The following is a 17,398-nucleotide window of genomic DNA, read 5'->3' on the forward strand; positions in this document are numbered from 1 at the left end:
GAGGTTTTCGCTATAGGGCGCGTGCGCTCACCAGAAAGACAGAGAGAGACAGAGAGACAAAAAGCGAGAAATCACCCCCCAGGGGAGATGGCCACACTGCAATCCCTTCTCCATTCTCCTCTCGGGATCTTGGGCACGCACACACATGTGCCTGGCGTGAGTTTAAGCCACTGGGTCCGGGATTCGAACCACGGTCCACTACATGGGAGTCCAGCGACATAGCCATTACGCTAACTGCTGGTCCCTCTATGGCTTTCTTAATAAAAAGGAAGAGGTCAAAGATCTCACAGCCAATCAAAGGTAGAAGCTGTTATTCTCCTAACATTTTACTAGAAATGTATTATTAGCATTGTAATCCATCGTTTCAAAGCAATGAAGACACTGGCTCTCACATTACGTTTGCGAGTAGTGTAATTGACATCGACAAGGAACACAGCATTCTAGTCCCCATCCAGTGAGATGAGCAGGTTTTTACAATAGTACCCCCAAAACCGTATGCATACCCTGTATAAAATATTTTCCCAGAAAAAAATTAAATAACTTCCAGTAGATAGATGATGAAAATATTTAAACTTTTCCCCATCTAGTCCTCATAAGATATGGGTACATCTCATATGCTTCCACACTGGATGATTTGGTGGAAGAAAATAAGTTAAAGTAAGAATTGTTATTTTTCCAAGTGCAGTTTTTAACACTATAGTTTAAGTTCCTTCACTTTTCAAAGGCCAGGAAAATACCCCCAAAGCATTAAGATCAGACAAATCTCATCCCTTGTCTCTGCAACAGGTTCTGAACTCTGCTAAAAAGGGGGCTGGGTAGTTGTCACAGGGATGAAACGCGATGGAAAGACGCCAACAGGTGTAGACAGAGGATGTAATTTTTAGTGTCCACACACAGGAGGAGTGAAGTAGCACTCCAGAGTCCTCAGGCTCTGTGCCCCACTAAGGAACTCAGGTGATCTTTCTCGCCAGATTGGCATGAGAAGCCAGCTGGGGTGTCCATCTTACAGGACAGCCTACTATGCCATCTGTTCTTGAGATTTTGATGACCTTCTGACCAGCTCGAACAACCACAGTAAATTATCGCTATCTGCTCTAGGGTAAATCTGGGTTATCTTTCTAGGATGAATATATCCTTCTGAGGACTCTTCTTACAATGATATATATATAGTGTTTTAATTTTGTTTCAATAACATTTACAACAAATAAGACAAATACCATGAGTTCTACTCAAATAGTCTTTTTTTTTTTTTTTTTTTTTGGGGGGGGAGAAAGATTTTTTTGCTATAGGGCATGTGCGGTCACCAGAGAGACAGAAAGAGAAAAGTCGCCCCCCCCCCCATCTTGGGGTGGGGGAGGATGGCCACACTGCAATCTCTTCTCCTCCATTCTCCTCTCAGGATTTTGGGCATGCACGCACACGAGCCTAAGGTGAGTTTCAAGCTTCCAGGTTCAGGACTTGAAATGAAGTTGACCATGTGGGATCCAGTGCCTTAACCACTATGCCACCTGCTGGTCCCTAAATGGCAATCTTTAAGAACACACATTTATTGATATATGATAACAGATGAACATGTCTTTACCTGAACAAGTTTGAGGTTCCAAGGCGGATGGTTAATCAAACCTTCCAACTGAACCTGATTGGCTACTGCAGCTTGCAGTTCCACATAAGTACTGCTATCCAGTTGTAGTCCTGGAAACAGGTCATTGATTAAGCTGAGGAACAAGGGTTCATCTTCGTCAACCTAAGGTGGCATAGGTTAACATAAATTATTCATTCAATCAACAAACAAAAATCAACCTGCTAGGATGTGTGTAGCACTTACCACTTATGCCCAGAGAATTAATACTTTCCCAGTCAGAGTTGTGTCCTTTAATACTGCCTCCTGATCCCTGACACTGAATCCATACTGTGCTGACCCCCCATTCTTTGACATGCAATGTCTTGTACAATTCAGTCTCGGTAAACTATTATAAGGTTTGATATCATTACTTTATCACATAACTGCTCTGCTTCTCAAAGGCTGGTATTCATATTAGTCTTACGAAAATATGCAATTTATAATCCCACTCCCACGAGAATAGATTATTATTATTATTATTTTCTTTTTTTGGAGAGGTTTTTGCTATAGGGTGCGTGCACTCACCAGAAAGACAGAGACAGAGATAGAAAGCGAGAAATCACCCCTAGGGGGGATGGCCACGCCGCAATCTCTTCTCCTCCATTCTCCTCTCGGGATCTTGGGCACACACACACACACACACGCGCCCAGCGTGAGTTTAAGCCACTGGGTCTGGGACTCGAACCGCAGCCGACTACGTGGGAGTCCAGTGACATAGCCATTATGCTAACTGCTGGTCCCACGAGAATAGATTATTAACACTTCACTTAAATTTCATTTAAAGGGGGCTGGCAGGTGACGTGGTGGTTAGGGGTGCTAAACTCCCACATGACTGTGGTTCGAGTTCTTAGATGTTGCAGATTGCTTTCTCTCTCTCTCTCTCTCTCTCTCTCTCTCTCTGTCTTTCTGTCCCTCTCTGTTCAAATTAAAATAAAGTAAATGAATAAATTAAGTTAAATTTTTTAAAAATACCACAGACAGTGTGGGAGGAGGGTGAGAAATGGCAAAAGGTGAGAAATAGGGGGAAAATCTATAAGCACAGAAGAGGGACCAGCAGGGGACATAGTGGTTAAGTTACTGGACTCCCACATGGTTGACAGCAGTTCGAGTCCTAGACCAGGCAGCTTGGAATTCACATGGGGCACTCGTGTAAATCCATATATATATATAAAACAAGACATGGAAAATTATTTGTCAATGATAATATGTATGATTAAGCCACTATGCAGTGTATTCTGGATGGGAAGTCACATTTTGTATGCTGTGATGATGCTCAGTGAATGAATGTAAAAAAATTAATAATAACAATTTAAAAAAAGATGGTTCCCTCTGTGAAGTGGACCCATATCAAAAAGAAAAAAAATTCATTTAAAGTAGAAAAATACCCATAATCCTGCATGACTACATTCAACTTTGGCTGGAAAACTCCATCAGAGCATTCTTCTTCTTTTTTTTTTTTCTTCTTTTGGAGAGGTTTTCACTATAGGGCGCGTGCGCTCGCCAGACAGACAGAGAGAGATAGAGAGACAGAAAGCGAGAAATCACCCCCCAGGGGGGATGGTCACACCGCAATCCCTTCTCCTCCATTCTCCTCCTGGGATCTTGGGTACGCACACACACACGCCCGGTGTGAGTTTTAAGCCACCGGGTCTGGGACGAGAACTGCGGTGGACTACATGGGAGTCCAGCGACATAGCCATTACGCTAACTGCTGGTTCCCTTTTTTTTTTTTCTTTTAAGAGATTTTACTATAGGGCATATGCACTCATCAGAGAGACAGAAAGAGAGAAATCACACTACCATCACCCCCAAGAGGATGGCTATGCTGCAAACCCTTCTCCTCCATTCTCCTCTCAGAATTTTGGGCATGCACGCACGAGTGCCCCATGTGAATTCCAAGCTGCCTGGTCCAGGACTCGAACAGCTGCTGTCAGCCATGTGGGAGTCCAGTACCTTAACCACTACATCCCCTGCTGGCCCCTCTTCTGTCTTTCTTATAAACAGTAATTTTGAGTACACTGACACTGACCTTCATTTGCTCTGTCTTTAATAGATTACCCCATTCCTAACTCTGAACCCTCCTGAGTCTTCCTCATTCTTTGGGGCTTCCCTGATGCCTTCTCGAATACTTGCTTAGGATTTCTCAGAATACCATTATCTAAGGGAAGCAATGACATACATTGGGAAGAGCAGAGGACTTGGCATCAGAAAGTCTCATGGAATTTGTTTCAGCTCCTTAGATGACTACAATTATAGGTGAGTCCTCCAACCTCTCTGAACCTCAGTCCCCCCAATAAGCAAATGAAGACAGGCAAACTAGCCACCTTTATCCCACAGACTTGCTGTGAGCCTCGAATAAGACAATATACCAGAAAAGGCCTCGTCATAGTAATTGTAGTTGTAATAGTAGTTGTTCACCTTGTAACTACAATGTGAACTTAAGAACCATTTCTCAGCCTCATGTACCCAGGATGTGGACGCAATATATAGCCCACAGAAGCCCTTGGAATAAAACCCACAAGCAACTGACTGTCGTAGCCAGTAAAAAACAACCTGACTATACTTGAGATAAGCAAGAAAGTAGTAAAATAACTCTTATCATTTCCATAGCAAACTTTTAAAACATTTTTTCTAAAATTAGTATGCTGTTGCTGTTTTGGGAGAGCCATATCTGAGATCAGCCCGTCATATAAAGAGAAAGCAAAACGCTCTCATGGCTCCCTGTAAATTCCGGTATTCACGTTTAGAATGTGTTACGTTTTGAAGAGTGATAAAGGACTGGACTGAAATATTGGAGCAGAAGCCCTCTGATGACCTGTTTTCACTGCACATGACTGACAAGAGGAGGCACTTCCAGCTCATATTGGTCATACAGGGTAATGGTGGTTTTGCCTTCTTCTGGAAGCCCCATGGTAACCAATGGATACTCCCATTGCCCCAGCAATTAACAGTGTTCACAGCTCAACAAGAGCCAAACCCCACTTGTCCGTTGAACAGAAAGAAATCAGGTCAAAATCTTGGAAGAAAAGTAAATTCAGGGAAGAAAGATACCAATTTAGAAAGGTTCATATCTCTCAGTCCTCTCATAACAGTGCTTAATTCACTGTCTTCTGGCCTGGCTCTTTTTTGAGATCCAAGTGTCCTCAGTACAGATAGGATATTTCTCAACCCAAAGTCATAATGAACCTATTATAAGAGAAGAGGGGGAAAATATTTAACAGAAAAACTCTAAATGTAGACTCATTATACATTAGATAGACATTCTACACAGAAAGACATTCTGATACTTATAGGCCATAGTTTTGGAGTGGTTGAGTTGCAAATGTTTTATTAGCTCAATTCTCCCACTTTTTCTTGGACTGAAAATGATCATTCCTTTGGGAAAACCAAGTTGTATGACATCATGGTCACAAATTAACTGTCATTTGAAAATAATACAGCCTGATACAGTCTAAGCAACAAACAATAGACTTTAAATGCACATCCAACAGGTTACATACTATATGATTCATTTACATAATATTCTTAAAATCGAATGATAGAGCTGAGAAAATAATTAGGGCTGCAACCAGTTAGGGATTTGGAAGAGAGGAAGGTTTGGTTATATAGGAGTAACCTGAGGGAAACTTGTAGTGATGGAACAGTTCTGCATTTTGAGTTGTGATGGTGGTTACCCAAACCCATACGTATGACAAAATTCTGTAGAACTATACACACACACACACACACACACACACACACACACACGGACTGCATATATAATTGGTGAAATCTTCAAAAAAAAAGTCTGTGGATTGTACCACTGTCAATTTTCTGGCTTTGTTATTGTATTGTAGTGGTAAGATATCAACACTAGGGGAAGCAAAGTGAAGAAGGCACTTTCTTGTACATGTCGTTGCACCCGCTATGAATCTACAGTTATTTCAAAGCAAAAAGGCTTTAAAATGTACAATCAGCAGTCCCATTCAATTACAAATACATTTTAGAAAAGAGCCAGTGAGATTTTTTTTTAAACTCGCAGATCAGATTTATCAAGTTAAAATTGCAAAAAGAAAAAGCAAATTCTATATAGTTAGAGGAAATGTAAATATATAAAGTTACCTGTTTAGTAAGTTGCTCTTCACAGAGTTTATAAAGAACATAAAATTTTTGAGCCAAGATAACATTTTCAAGAAAACCACAGCTGGCAAGTTTAACTCGCATAATGATCTAAAAATTAATATAGTGAAAATTTTTAAGAACTTCAGTGAAAAATAGTTAAATGACATTAATTATAATATGCTTTTAAATCCTGGCACATACCTGCCTATCAGGAACCATCATAGCAACAGTTCTAAACTGGATTTTTAAGTTTTCTGGAAGTTCCTGACGCCCAGCATATCCAGGGTTCTGAAAGTTAAAATACACTTAATTTTTAATTGTCAGTAGAATTTTCATTTCCTGAATATAAATAAATTTTATGCCCCTAGTTCAGATTCTATGGTGGTACTGGGAAAAATATTATATTCATAAAATGTCCTTGTTTTCTCAAAAATGTATATTGGACCATTCATAATTATCAATGTTCACATCACTCCCTTTGGTCTATTTCCATTTTTGTTATATTAATTGAGTCACACACAATTTTTCATAGCAAAAATTAAGCATTTCCATGTCTATTGGCTTGAAAAATAGAAAATGAAGGAATTAAAAAGAAAACTTAAGGGGCCAGCAGGTGGCATGGTGGTTAGGGGTGCTGGACTCCCACATGGCCAACCATTGTTCGACTCTGGGACCTAGTGGCTTCCTCTCTCACTTTCCCTCTCTCTCTCTCTCTCTCTGTCTCTCTCTGGTCAAATTGAAAAATAATAATAAATAAAAAAGAAAACTTAGTATAACACCTGGATAATTATGGTCTAAAATTTATATTGATCAGTCTACTTAGGTAATTTTTATTTCATCTCTTCAATTATTCTTTGGTAGTCACAGTGATAGAGTTCTTTGGGTGACAAAGTACCATTTAAAAACAAAAACAAAAACAAACAAACAAAAAAAGCTTGGCCAGCAGCTGGCCTGGTGGTTAAGGGGGCTGAATTCCCACATGGCCAACCATGGTTCGGGTCCTGAACCTGGCGGCTTGCTTTCTCACTTTCTCTCTCTCTCTTTCACATTCAGTCCCCCTCTGGTCAAATTTCAATTTCTCACAGAGTGAAAAAGAGAGAGAGAAAGTGAGAATGCAAGCCGCCAGGTGCAGGACCCAAACCGCGGTCGGCCATGTGGGAGTCCAGTGCCCTCAATCACCATGCCACCTGCTAGTCCCTAAATAAAATAATTCTAAAAACAAACAAACAAACAAACCACAAACAGGGTTTAGAGGGAAAATAAATAAGGCAATGATTACAAGATATTGAATTTTATTCCACAAAATTAGAAGTGGAAAGGAAATCATACAAGTAGCAGTAAGTTGAAAATAGTTGGACCCAAAAGTCACAAAGGAGAGGCAAAAAAAGCAAACAGGGGTTAAGTTATTGTACAAAAGTTCATTAAGAAACCTTCGATCTCTGAACATTTACTAGGCACTGGTCAGTAATATGGATGCTTTGCTAAGTGTTGGGAATACAGAGGTTGTGAGTTGTCTCTAATTACTCCCCTTCTTCCTTAGTCACAGGACCACAGTTGCAAGCTGGGTACATCACTACCCAAATTTAAAACTACATTCCCCAGGCTGTTTTGCAGATAGTGTGATTAAATTCTACATAGTGAGATGCAATGTATGGGATGTACTGTATGAAAGAGCCTTCATATCTGTTGGAATGAAATTGATCAACTGACTGCAACAAAATAGAGATCCTTTTTATAGCACCGTGGGTCATAAAGTGTCCTTAAAAATGAAAACTGTGATAGAGTAAAAACACAGAAGGACTTTCAGAGACTAAATCCCTCCTTGTTGGGCTACAATTTCGTGTGTCTAAGTTACCCACAGCTTAATGCAAAATGTAGTTGATATTTCCAATATTATTCTTTTTTAAAGAATTATTTAGTTTTATTTATTATTTTTTTTTTAAAACTTGCTATAGGGCACATGTGCTCACTAGAGAGAGAGAAAACAAGCAGGCTTCTGGGTTCAGAACTAGAACTGCAGTTGACCATGTGGGAGTCTAGCACTTTAGCCACCACACCACCTGCTAGTCCCTCCAATATTCTTTTTTTTTCTTTTTTTCTTTTTTTGGTCATAGGGTGCATGCACTCACCAGAGAGACACAGTGAAAAAGAAAGAGGGGAAAAATGAGAAATCGCCCCCCCCCCCAGGGGGATGGCCACACCACAATCCCTTTTACTCCATTCTCTTCTCATGATTTTTAGGCACACACGTACATGCACCCGGCAGGATTCCAGGTCCAGGACTCAAACCACAATCAGCCATGTGAATCCAGCACCCCAGCCATAATGCCACCTGCTGGCCCCTCCAATATTATTCTTAATACAAGCAAAATACTAAACTTCTCTTGAATTATTCTAGGCCATTCGTTCACATTGAGTAAATTTCTTCATCCCATTTCCTAAATTATAACCAGTCACTTCTGGATTACCAAAATAATAATAATTATATATTATTATAGATAATGTACCCTCATCCCACCCTAGTCAACCCATGATAACCATGTGTCATGAAGAAGAAATAAATATTCGTGATTTTTAAATGACTGACTCAGAGACTGTTTGTTACTGCAGCATAGCATGAACTATCCTGACTGATTCGGTACCTATTACATTTAGCCCAGCACAAAACAATTGTTCAACAAAAAGTAGCTATTAATATCACTAATATATTGCTATTTTATCTTCTTTCTACAAATCATACAACAAGAGAAAAAACATGACTCCTGGAAAGTTAGTCATTTACTAATATGTGCTTTCTTTTATTTAAGTCTAAAAATTAAACCAATCAACTTGCATTGAAAGCCTATGTTCTCACCATCGTTAGGAAAATTCCAAATTCTGGATTTAAATCAACACAATCACCGTCCGAAAAAATGAACTGTTTTTTTCTCTCTTTTCTTGCTGTCAAAACAATATAAATTTGTTGGGCTGCCACGGATAACACAGGCAATTCAATTCTGTTAAACTCATCAAAACACCCCCAGGAACCAGATTGAGCAAGACCTGGTATGGAAACAACGACAACAACAGTTAATATGTCAAGTTTTACTTTATAACCTTTTTTTTTTTTTTTGCTATAGGGTGTGTGCACTCACTAGAGACAGACAGAGGGAAAGTGAGAAGAAAATACCCTCCAGAGGGCATGGCCATGGTGCAGTCCTTTCTCTTCCATTCTCCTTTTGGGATTTTGGGCACACAGGTGCACACCCCAGAGTGATTTTCAAATAACTCATGAGTCCAGGAGTTGAATTGCACAGTCAGCCATGTGGGATCAGCCACCTTAACCTCCAAGCCATCTGCTGGCCATAATATGCCTTCTTGATAGCATGCTCCAAATACTCTCAAATGATTGTATCTTTAAATGTAACTTATGTAAAGTGCCATATCTGGCAATTTATAAAGACATACTTAATAATTCCAGTAATAAAGACAGATTTAACCATTTATATATTACAATGTAAACAGTACTCAACTGAAATGAAAGCATAGACATCTTATTATATCAGGGCTGAAATGGTGATAAAATTTAATCCAGTCTGAAGTGCCCCCTCCAGTAGAGATAGGAGCGAGAGGACACATCGTGTGTTGAGATGCCCTCCCCCAGTCAGATCTCTCTGTTCCTTATCTATTACAATGAGATAGAAATGTCAAGATGTAGGGTAAGACAGGGAATGGACAAAGGGACTTTTGTTTATCCTTTACGAAACCTAGCACAAAGACATTAGAGCACTGCTCTAGAGCTGTAAACTTTCTTACTGCATTTGGCTATCCAAAATGTTCATTTCTCTTGCTATCGTCCCTCCATGCTGCCTAGTTTTTTTTTCTCTATCCTTGAGGAATTTATATTTATGGATATTGGATCTTCTATATCTGTTCTCATCAACCTTAAGTTTCCCATCAAACTTTCTTTTTGTCTTTTTCCAATACAGTCTCTTGGCTAGATGTCCCAGTTCCAGAGAGATTTTTTAAAAATGTATTTACATTTTCCATTTCCAAAAATTGCAATTGCTATGTTCTCATAATAGCCTATTTCTCTTTGACTGATTGAATGTGATACATTCTTGAATCTCTCTGAAGCTATAAATTTCATTCATTTTTTATTTTCTTCTTTTCCTCTGTTAATTCAATTTAGTAGTCAATATGCATCTTTCCTATCTTGCCTCTTTAAATTCTTCAAATATTATATGAGACTTTGGTATCTCGGATCATGGTGTTTTAGTATTTCCTCATCCCACATGCGAATTCCCATTTGCCTTTTTGCAGGATGGTGATTTGAAGGAAGGGACAGGATAGGCAGGGCAGTTTTCCCTCTGGGCATGAAGCTTGCTGTCTGTCTCAGTGTGTGGCTCTGTGTCTCTGGTACGAACTCCCATCTGAAACTGATCTTTGTCAGGACTCTCACTTCAGAGAGCTCTGTTACAGCTTTTTCACTCCCTTTGTAAGACAGAGTCTGGCTGTGATGAGATCCTCCTGCCTGAGCCCCCCACGTAGCTGGGTCCACAGGTGCACACCACTGTGCCCAGCTTTTAGGCTGAACTGCAAACCAAACCCAGGTCTCTTCCGTGGTCCAACCTGCAGAGTGCAGCGTCTGAGCAACCATGCACCACCACAGCTTGGCGCGGTTAACGGCTCTTAAATAGCAGAAAATATTGGAAATGCCCACTTCTCTTTCTCTGCTTTCTGCTGTAGCTTTGGCACTCAAGGGTTACTTTGTGTTCTATTTTGCTTCTCCCCACCATCCCCAACATTCTAGTCAGGAGTGATCCACAGAATAACCCTTCTTTTTGATTAGAAAATAATTTTTGGGGTTCAGAAACATTTCCACATACAGGCAATGATAAAGAAAAATATAATGAATAACCATGTATTCATTTATTAAATCTTTTTTTTTTAGGAAGATTTTTGCTATAGAGAACCATGAGCTTGCCAGAGACACCAAGAGAGACAGAGACACAGAAAGCAAGAAATCACTCCCTAGTGGGGATTAGATGGCCACGCAGCAATCCCTTCTCCTACATTCTCCTCTTGGGATCTTGGGCACACATGCACGCACACCCAGCATGAGTTTTAAGCCACTGGGTCTAGGACTTGAACTGTAGTCAACTGGCTAGGTAGGAGTCTAGTGAAGTAACCATTATGCCATCTGCTGGTCCCTCATTTATCAAATCTTAACAAACTGCTTCTTATTTCATTCTGAAGAATCGAATATTAAAATGACAGTTCTGGATGGGTGTTACTCTTGTTTGATACCATTGCCAAGTTCCAAAAACACCACACTCATTTTTTTATTTTCACTCAATGAGTATAGAATGGAATCTTATGATATGCATTCCTTTGGTTGCTAGTCATTGGTTGTTTTCATCCATAAAGTGACTTTTCCTCATTTCCTATTGTGTTATCTTTTCCTCATAAACAGGTAGTATTTACATATTTGCAATACTACCCTTTGTAGGTAATATATGTTGCTTGAGTGTTTCCCAAATTTCTGACATGGCTTTTCAATCTCCTTTTAGTATCTGACAATGAAAAGATTAACATAGAGTTGCAAATGTATCAATCCTTTCTTATGGTTTGGAACTTCTGTAAAATTCTTTCTATTCTACAAAGACATTTTATTTTGTTGCCTTCTAGAACACTATATACTTTTGTCTTTCACATTTAGGCATTTACTCCTCTGGAACTGAAAATTTGTGTATGGTGTGAGATAGAGATCCAATTTTCCTTGTTAAATGTTAGTCAGAACCCTTTAATGTAAAGTCCATCTCTTCATCACTGCATTACAACACCACCTTTATAATATCGAGTGTTGTTCCTTACTGTACAGGATAGGATGACAGGGGGATGATCAACAGAGGTAATAATGAGGAAAACCCTTGTCCTTATACCTCATCTCAAAGAGAATGCTTTCAGACTTTAAGCAGAATGCTCGCTGCAGACATCCTTCATCAGATGTACGGTGTGGATAAATGCCTGGGAGAAGAAACTATGGGACAGCAAGCATAACAGCTCTCAAGGAGGAATTTGCTTCAAATGTTCGAAAAGCATCACGAGGATTAATATGGCTACTGCACAGAGGGGAAGGGAGAGTATTAGGAGATGAGGTCAGAAGTGAGAGCAATACGGTGGTGATGTGGGAAGGAGTAGATGTGATCATGTAAAACAATGGACTAGACAACTTTCTACAGAAGAGTGTCATGATCCAACTCAGGTGTAAGATTACTGTGTTGTTTTGAGACTAGAATGAGAGGGCACAGGGAGACCAATTAATGGACATTCCAGGATGGTCCAGTTGAAATAGGTTGATGTCTTCAATCAAGATGACAGCAGTGGGGATGATAAGAGGTTGTCAGATTTGGGGTGTATTTTGAAGATATAACCAATACAGAGACCTCCAAAATGTTCTTTGGAAAATGTGTATTATGAAAAACTATGCATAGATTTCAAAATTTTTTTGCACCAAAATAAACTTGTACTTTAATTCCATTTTTCCAGACTTTTTAAAGTACTCTCATAGTGTTGGCTGATAGATTGGATCTGAGTATGAAAGAAAGACAGGAGTAAGGGATAAGTCAAATTTGTTTTGTTTTGTTTTGTTTTGTTTTGTCTGAGCACCTGGAAGAATGGAGTGACCATTTCATAAAATGGAAGAGGGTGAAGAAGGAGCAGATAAGAGGCAGAAAATCAGTTTGGTTTTGGACATCATGAATTAGGATGCATTCGATGTAAGATGTCAAGTAGGCAGTTATATATGTTAATTCTACATTTTAAGGAGACATCCTAGAGGTATAAATTGGGGTATAAATCATAGAGACGGTATCTAAAGCTTGGGTCTGTTGAAATCACCAAGAGAATGTACATAGAAAAGGGAAGACTTCCGAGGACTGACTCTGAGGCTAAACTTCCCTCTAACGTTTATTTTTCTCTCTGTCCATCTGAAATAATCTCAAAATTTCCCACATGCTGATGGACAGCCTGCCCTTTCTTGTTTTCCAATGTTGCTAAACTTTTAAAAAATCTTTTGTTTCAGCGGGGTTTCGTTTAAGAAGGGAAGTCACATGTCATTTGCTATATTGATCTTTCAGACAATTTTAAATTGATACCATTTTCATAATCCAATACACATTCAACACATATACTATATATAACACCTGCAATAGTGTTGAACCACATGAAACTGATGCTGCGTGGCCATCTTTGACCTAGAAAAATGGTAATATCATATGGATCAACCTACACTAATGTTGATTATATAGGATAATGTTACTTTAGAATTATATCAGAAAATGGGATCAGCAGGTGACACGGTGGTTTAAGGCACTGGGCTCCACATAGCCAACTGTGGTTTGAGTTCTGAACCTGGCAGCTTTCTCACTCCCCATCCCCAACCCCCATCTCTCTCTGCATGTACCCCACAGCAAGTTTTAAAATAATAATAATAATAATAGTAATAATAATAATAATAACTTAAAAATAATTACATAAGAAAATAACACTAATGAGTAATAAAAATTCACCAAAAATAATTTAAAATCATTTGACACTTGCCTTTGAAAATTCTTCCTAGGCCTCTAAAATCCATTTGATCTGAACAGTTGAACACAACCACGTATTTCCCCAAACACCTTCCCATGTCTTTTGTGGTTTCTGTTTTGCCGGTACCCGCAGGTCCTGCCGGAGCGCCTCCCATGTTCATTCCTAAAGCCTGGGCTAATGTGATGTAGCACCTGCAAGTGTTAATTAGATAAAGTTTTGTGAACATGGGATAATATGTGTAAAGTACAAACAAAAATTCAATGTGATTGGAATGGGCCCGTTTATTGTTGTGTTTGAGTAGCCCATAAAAGTGGTTACCAAACAAGGCTGGGTTACCTGATATTAAAAGTAGTGTAATTGGGCCAGCCCACAGCATGGTAGTTAAGCCTGCTGGATTCCACATGGCCCACTGCATAGTTCAAATCCTAGACCAGCAGCTTTATCAACATGTGTAGTGGTGTGTGTGCCCAAACTCCCACAAAGAAGGAGAAGGGATTGCAGTGTGGCCATTCCCCACAGTCAGAGAGGTGTTCTCTTACTTTCTCTCTTTCTCTCTCTCTCTCTCTCTCTCTCTGGCAAGTGCATGGTGCCCTCTGGCAAAACTAAAAGTAAATAAATAAAAGGTAGTGCAATGAATCAAAATTTCTTGGAAAGGGAACCAGCAGTTGGCGTAATGGCTATGTCGCTGGACTCCCACGTAGTCGACTGCGGTTCGCGTCCCGGACCCGGTGGCTTAAAACTCATGCTGGGCGCGTGTGCGTGCGTGCCCAAGATCCCGAAAGGAGAATGGAGGAGAATGGATTGCGGCGTGACCATCCCCCCGGGGGGGGATTTCTCGTTTTCTGTCTCTATGTCTCTGTCTGGCTGGCGAGCACATGTGCCCTATAGCGAAAATCTCTCCAAAAAAAAAAAAAATTCTTGGAAAAAACTTATAGGTTTCCTAACCCTGATTTAAAAGCTTCAGGCCTTCCTCCCATTATGGTCAGAAAGAGAACTAAATAAACAGTGGTGTGTCAGTAGGTGTCCAGCACCCACTTCTCCAAGAGTAAGTAAATAAATACGCCTAATTTTCATGTTTGCCGAGATCTGGATTATACATACTTCCAGTATGGCCAGTGACAAACAACAACATAATACACAGAACTAGGGAGGCACAGAGTTGGCTCTCACAAGCTGATACAAGTCATCTCCAGCAGACCACTGCAAATAAATCATTTTACTAAGAAAGATCTCACTCTTTTAGAGGAGTGTAAAGAATAATAAAATAAATTTCCCCATATCCATGATCCTTCTTTGTTACATTTGTCTCAGACCTAAGTAAAATTCAGTAAAAATAATAGTAAACTTCCTGAGACATAAAATGTAATACGTAAACACCAGTGGGAGAGAAAACCCTGACAAATGCATGCTACAATGGCACTGGGCATGTAAAACGGGAGAGGTTGGACAGAGAAACCAAGAGGAGGCTGAAGATGTAATTTGACTGTGTCATAATTTTACCTGGAGGCAGGCCTGTTTAAAGTAACAGCAGAACTAAATGTTCCATAACCCAAGTTAAGCCCATGCTAAAAACATAGAGTGTTTGCTATGCACAGCATATTGCATGGGGTGCTGTGGGGTATACACGGTGAGAAAGACCCAGTTCTTGCCCACTCTCATATACTGGAAAGAACTGCGAGGAGCACTGCCACTGACTGATTATTCAGGATGGGCTAAGATACTTCACTGTGGGTCATCCATTTTCACATGTGAAGAACCAGGAGGCTAAAGTAGACAATCTCCATGGTAACTTCCTTCTTTGCAGTTCTAGCAACTTCCTTCGTGATTACAGAAATATTTCTCCATCTCGTAATCAAAACTTCATTATTAAATTACTCACAGTCCACATTCAAGCTTGCTCTTATTCTTTTTAAAGATTTATTTATTTATTCATTCATTCAGTTTAATTTGACCAAAGAGAGACACAGAGAGAAGGGAGAGGAAAGTGAGAAAGCAAGCCAACAGGTCCAGGACTTGAACCGTGGTCGGCCATATGGGAGTGTCCAGCGCCTTAACCACCACGCCACCTGCTGGTCCCCTCTTAAATTACTCACAGTCCACATTCAAGCTTGCTCTTATTCTTTTTAAAGATTTATTTATTTATTCATTCATTCAGTTTAATTTGACCAAAGAGAGACACAGAGAGAAGGGAGAGGAAAGTGAGAAAGCAAGCCAACAGGTCCAGGACTTGAACCGTGGTCGGCCATATGGGAGTGTCCAGCGCCTTAACCACCACGCCACCTGCTGGTCCCCTCTTATTCTTTTATCTTTGTCAACTTCATAAAAATGTCACATACACGTGCATTTAAGTAACAGTTACAGTCATTTTATTGTAAGGCTGACTTTGAAGAGCCAGCATAGACCCAGCACAACAGCAATATCCTTCTAATATTTCAAGTGCAATTTAAAGACAATTTTAGGCACATTACTTACTTACAACACAAAAACTAAAAATAACGAAACTAGCTTTCCTACCTATCTGTTAACGGAGTGATAACAAGACGATCTGTGCATCCCAGAAATTCATTTTGGTAAATAAAATCAACATCTGTAATTGATACCACAGTTTGATCCAAATCTTCCTTAAAATAAAATCTACTCTGTTTTAGCCATTCGAAATCGGTAACTGATTTGATATGCATTTTTACCTTAAAAACATGAAATACAAAAACATTCACATACTGAATTGCAATAGCGTAAAACATTAAGCATAAACAAAGTTGTTATTCACTCATTCATAAACTGGTTCTTCATTTAACAAGTATTTATTGTACTTGACACTGCTGGGAGAAAAAAGAAATACACGGTTCCTGCCTCCAGAGGTGACAGAAAAGGGCGAAAGACAAACAGTGAAGCAACTCATCCCAATAAAGTATGGAAAACGCTACCAAAGAAATTCAGGTTCATGAAAATAAAGGAAGACCTAATCCAGTCTAGGAGGCCTGATACAAACACTCAGAGGAAGGAGAATCTAAACTAAAGCCTGGATGTATATTGGGCCCTCGGAAAAGTCATGATATGTTTCTCTATGCAAAAATGCGTCATGACTTTTCCAATAACCCAATAGTAGGAATTACCCAGGGAAATTAAATGAAAGGGATGAGGACGATGTGGAAAGAGGAAACGCTCCAGGCAAAGGCCCAATCTGGTTGACATTTTAAGGAACTAAAAGAAGTTCAGGACAGCTGGGACACGGAGGGCTTTAAAGAAAGAACCAGAGTTGAGGCTCAGAGAGTCACAGAAGGAGACCTGGGAATTGTCCTCACAGCAACTGTAAGTCCACGGAGGGATTAAACACGGAAGTGCACGGCTATATTTGCACATAGGTCTTCCTGCACCAGCGCTATAGTTGAGCCACCCAACCGGCCTCCTCCATCAGCATATACCTGTGGGCAAGAGGCACTGAGGCCCCACTACCGCGGAGCCAAGCTCTCGTACCTGCTCCATTCCAACAAACAGAAAACGCGTAAGCACTTTTAGGAACTCTGTCTCACCACAGTCACGTTTTGGATTTCTTCATCATTTTCCACTGGTAAATGTGGAGAAATTCCAGTCCTGCCAACTCAGGGGAATCAACATAGGATAGTGACAAATTATGCCTTTTCACTGCCCTAAACCCAGTAGGCCCACTTCCAGGTCATTCAGATGACACCGAAAAATGGACCTCCGGCAATTACACAATGGTGGCATCTCCACCTGACCAGGTCTCCGTACTCCTGGTGTTTACAGTCCTTTTTGTTGTTGTTTACTGTATAGTGTGCGACCTTGCTTCCCCCTCCAGTTAAAGATTCTGGCTTCCTACCTGAAGTGCAGTTTATATTCTTCACCTTAAAAGAGCTACTTTGGGGACCAGCAGATGACATGATGGCTATATCACTGGGTTCCCACGTAGTCAACCACGGTTTGAGTCCTGGACTGGGCAGCTTAAAACTCAGCCCAGAGCAGAGCCAGCAGGTGGCATGGTGGTTAAGAACACTATGGCTATGTCGCTGGACTCCCATGTAGTCGACCATGGTTCGAGTCTCAGACCCGGTGGCTTAAAACTCACTCTGGGCGCGTGTGCAT

The 17,398-nt window shown here is 40.2% G+C and overlaps 1 protein-coding gene across 1 annotated transcript in view; it reads right to left on the minus strand.

Moving 5' to 3' along the window:
- Window positions 1-17,398, minus strand: part of DNAH8 (dynein axonemal heavy chain 8) — a 413,702-nt gene that overhangs the window by 194,555 nt on the left and 201,749 nt on the right. Inside the window, exons 42-48 of the mRNA XM_027771927.1 lie at window positions 15,809-15,981; window positions 13,307-13,485; window positions 8,577-8,764; window positions 5,924-6,010; window positions 5,723-5,830; window positions 4,673-4,807; window positions 1,583-1,744 (exon numbers count right to left, since the gene is read on the minus strand). Of these exons, the coding sequence (XP_027627728.1) occupies window positions 1,583-1,744; window positions 4,673-4,807; window positions 5,723-5,830; window positions 5,924-6,010; window positions 8,577-8,764; window positions 13,307-13,485; window positions 15,809-15,981 (1,032 nt within the window). The remainder of the gene's footprint in view (window positions 1-1,582; window positions 1,745-4,672; window positions 4,808-5,722; window positions 5,831-5,923; window positions 6,011-8,576; window positions 8,765-13,306; window positions 13,486-15,808; window positions 15,982-17,398) is intronic.

The sequence above is a fragment of the Tupaia chinensis genome, unplaced genomic scaffold (genome assembly GCF_000334495.1).
Source record: "Tupaia chinensis unplaced genomic scaffold, TupChi_1.0 Scaffold000238_1, whole genome shotgun sequence".
NCBI lineage: Eukaryota > Metazoa > Chordata > Mammalia > Scandentia > Tupaiidae > Tupaia > Tupaia belangeri.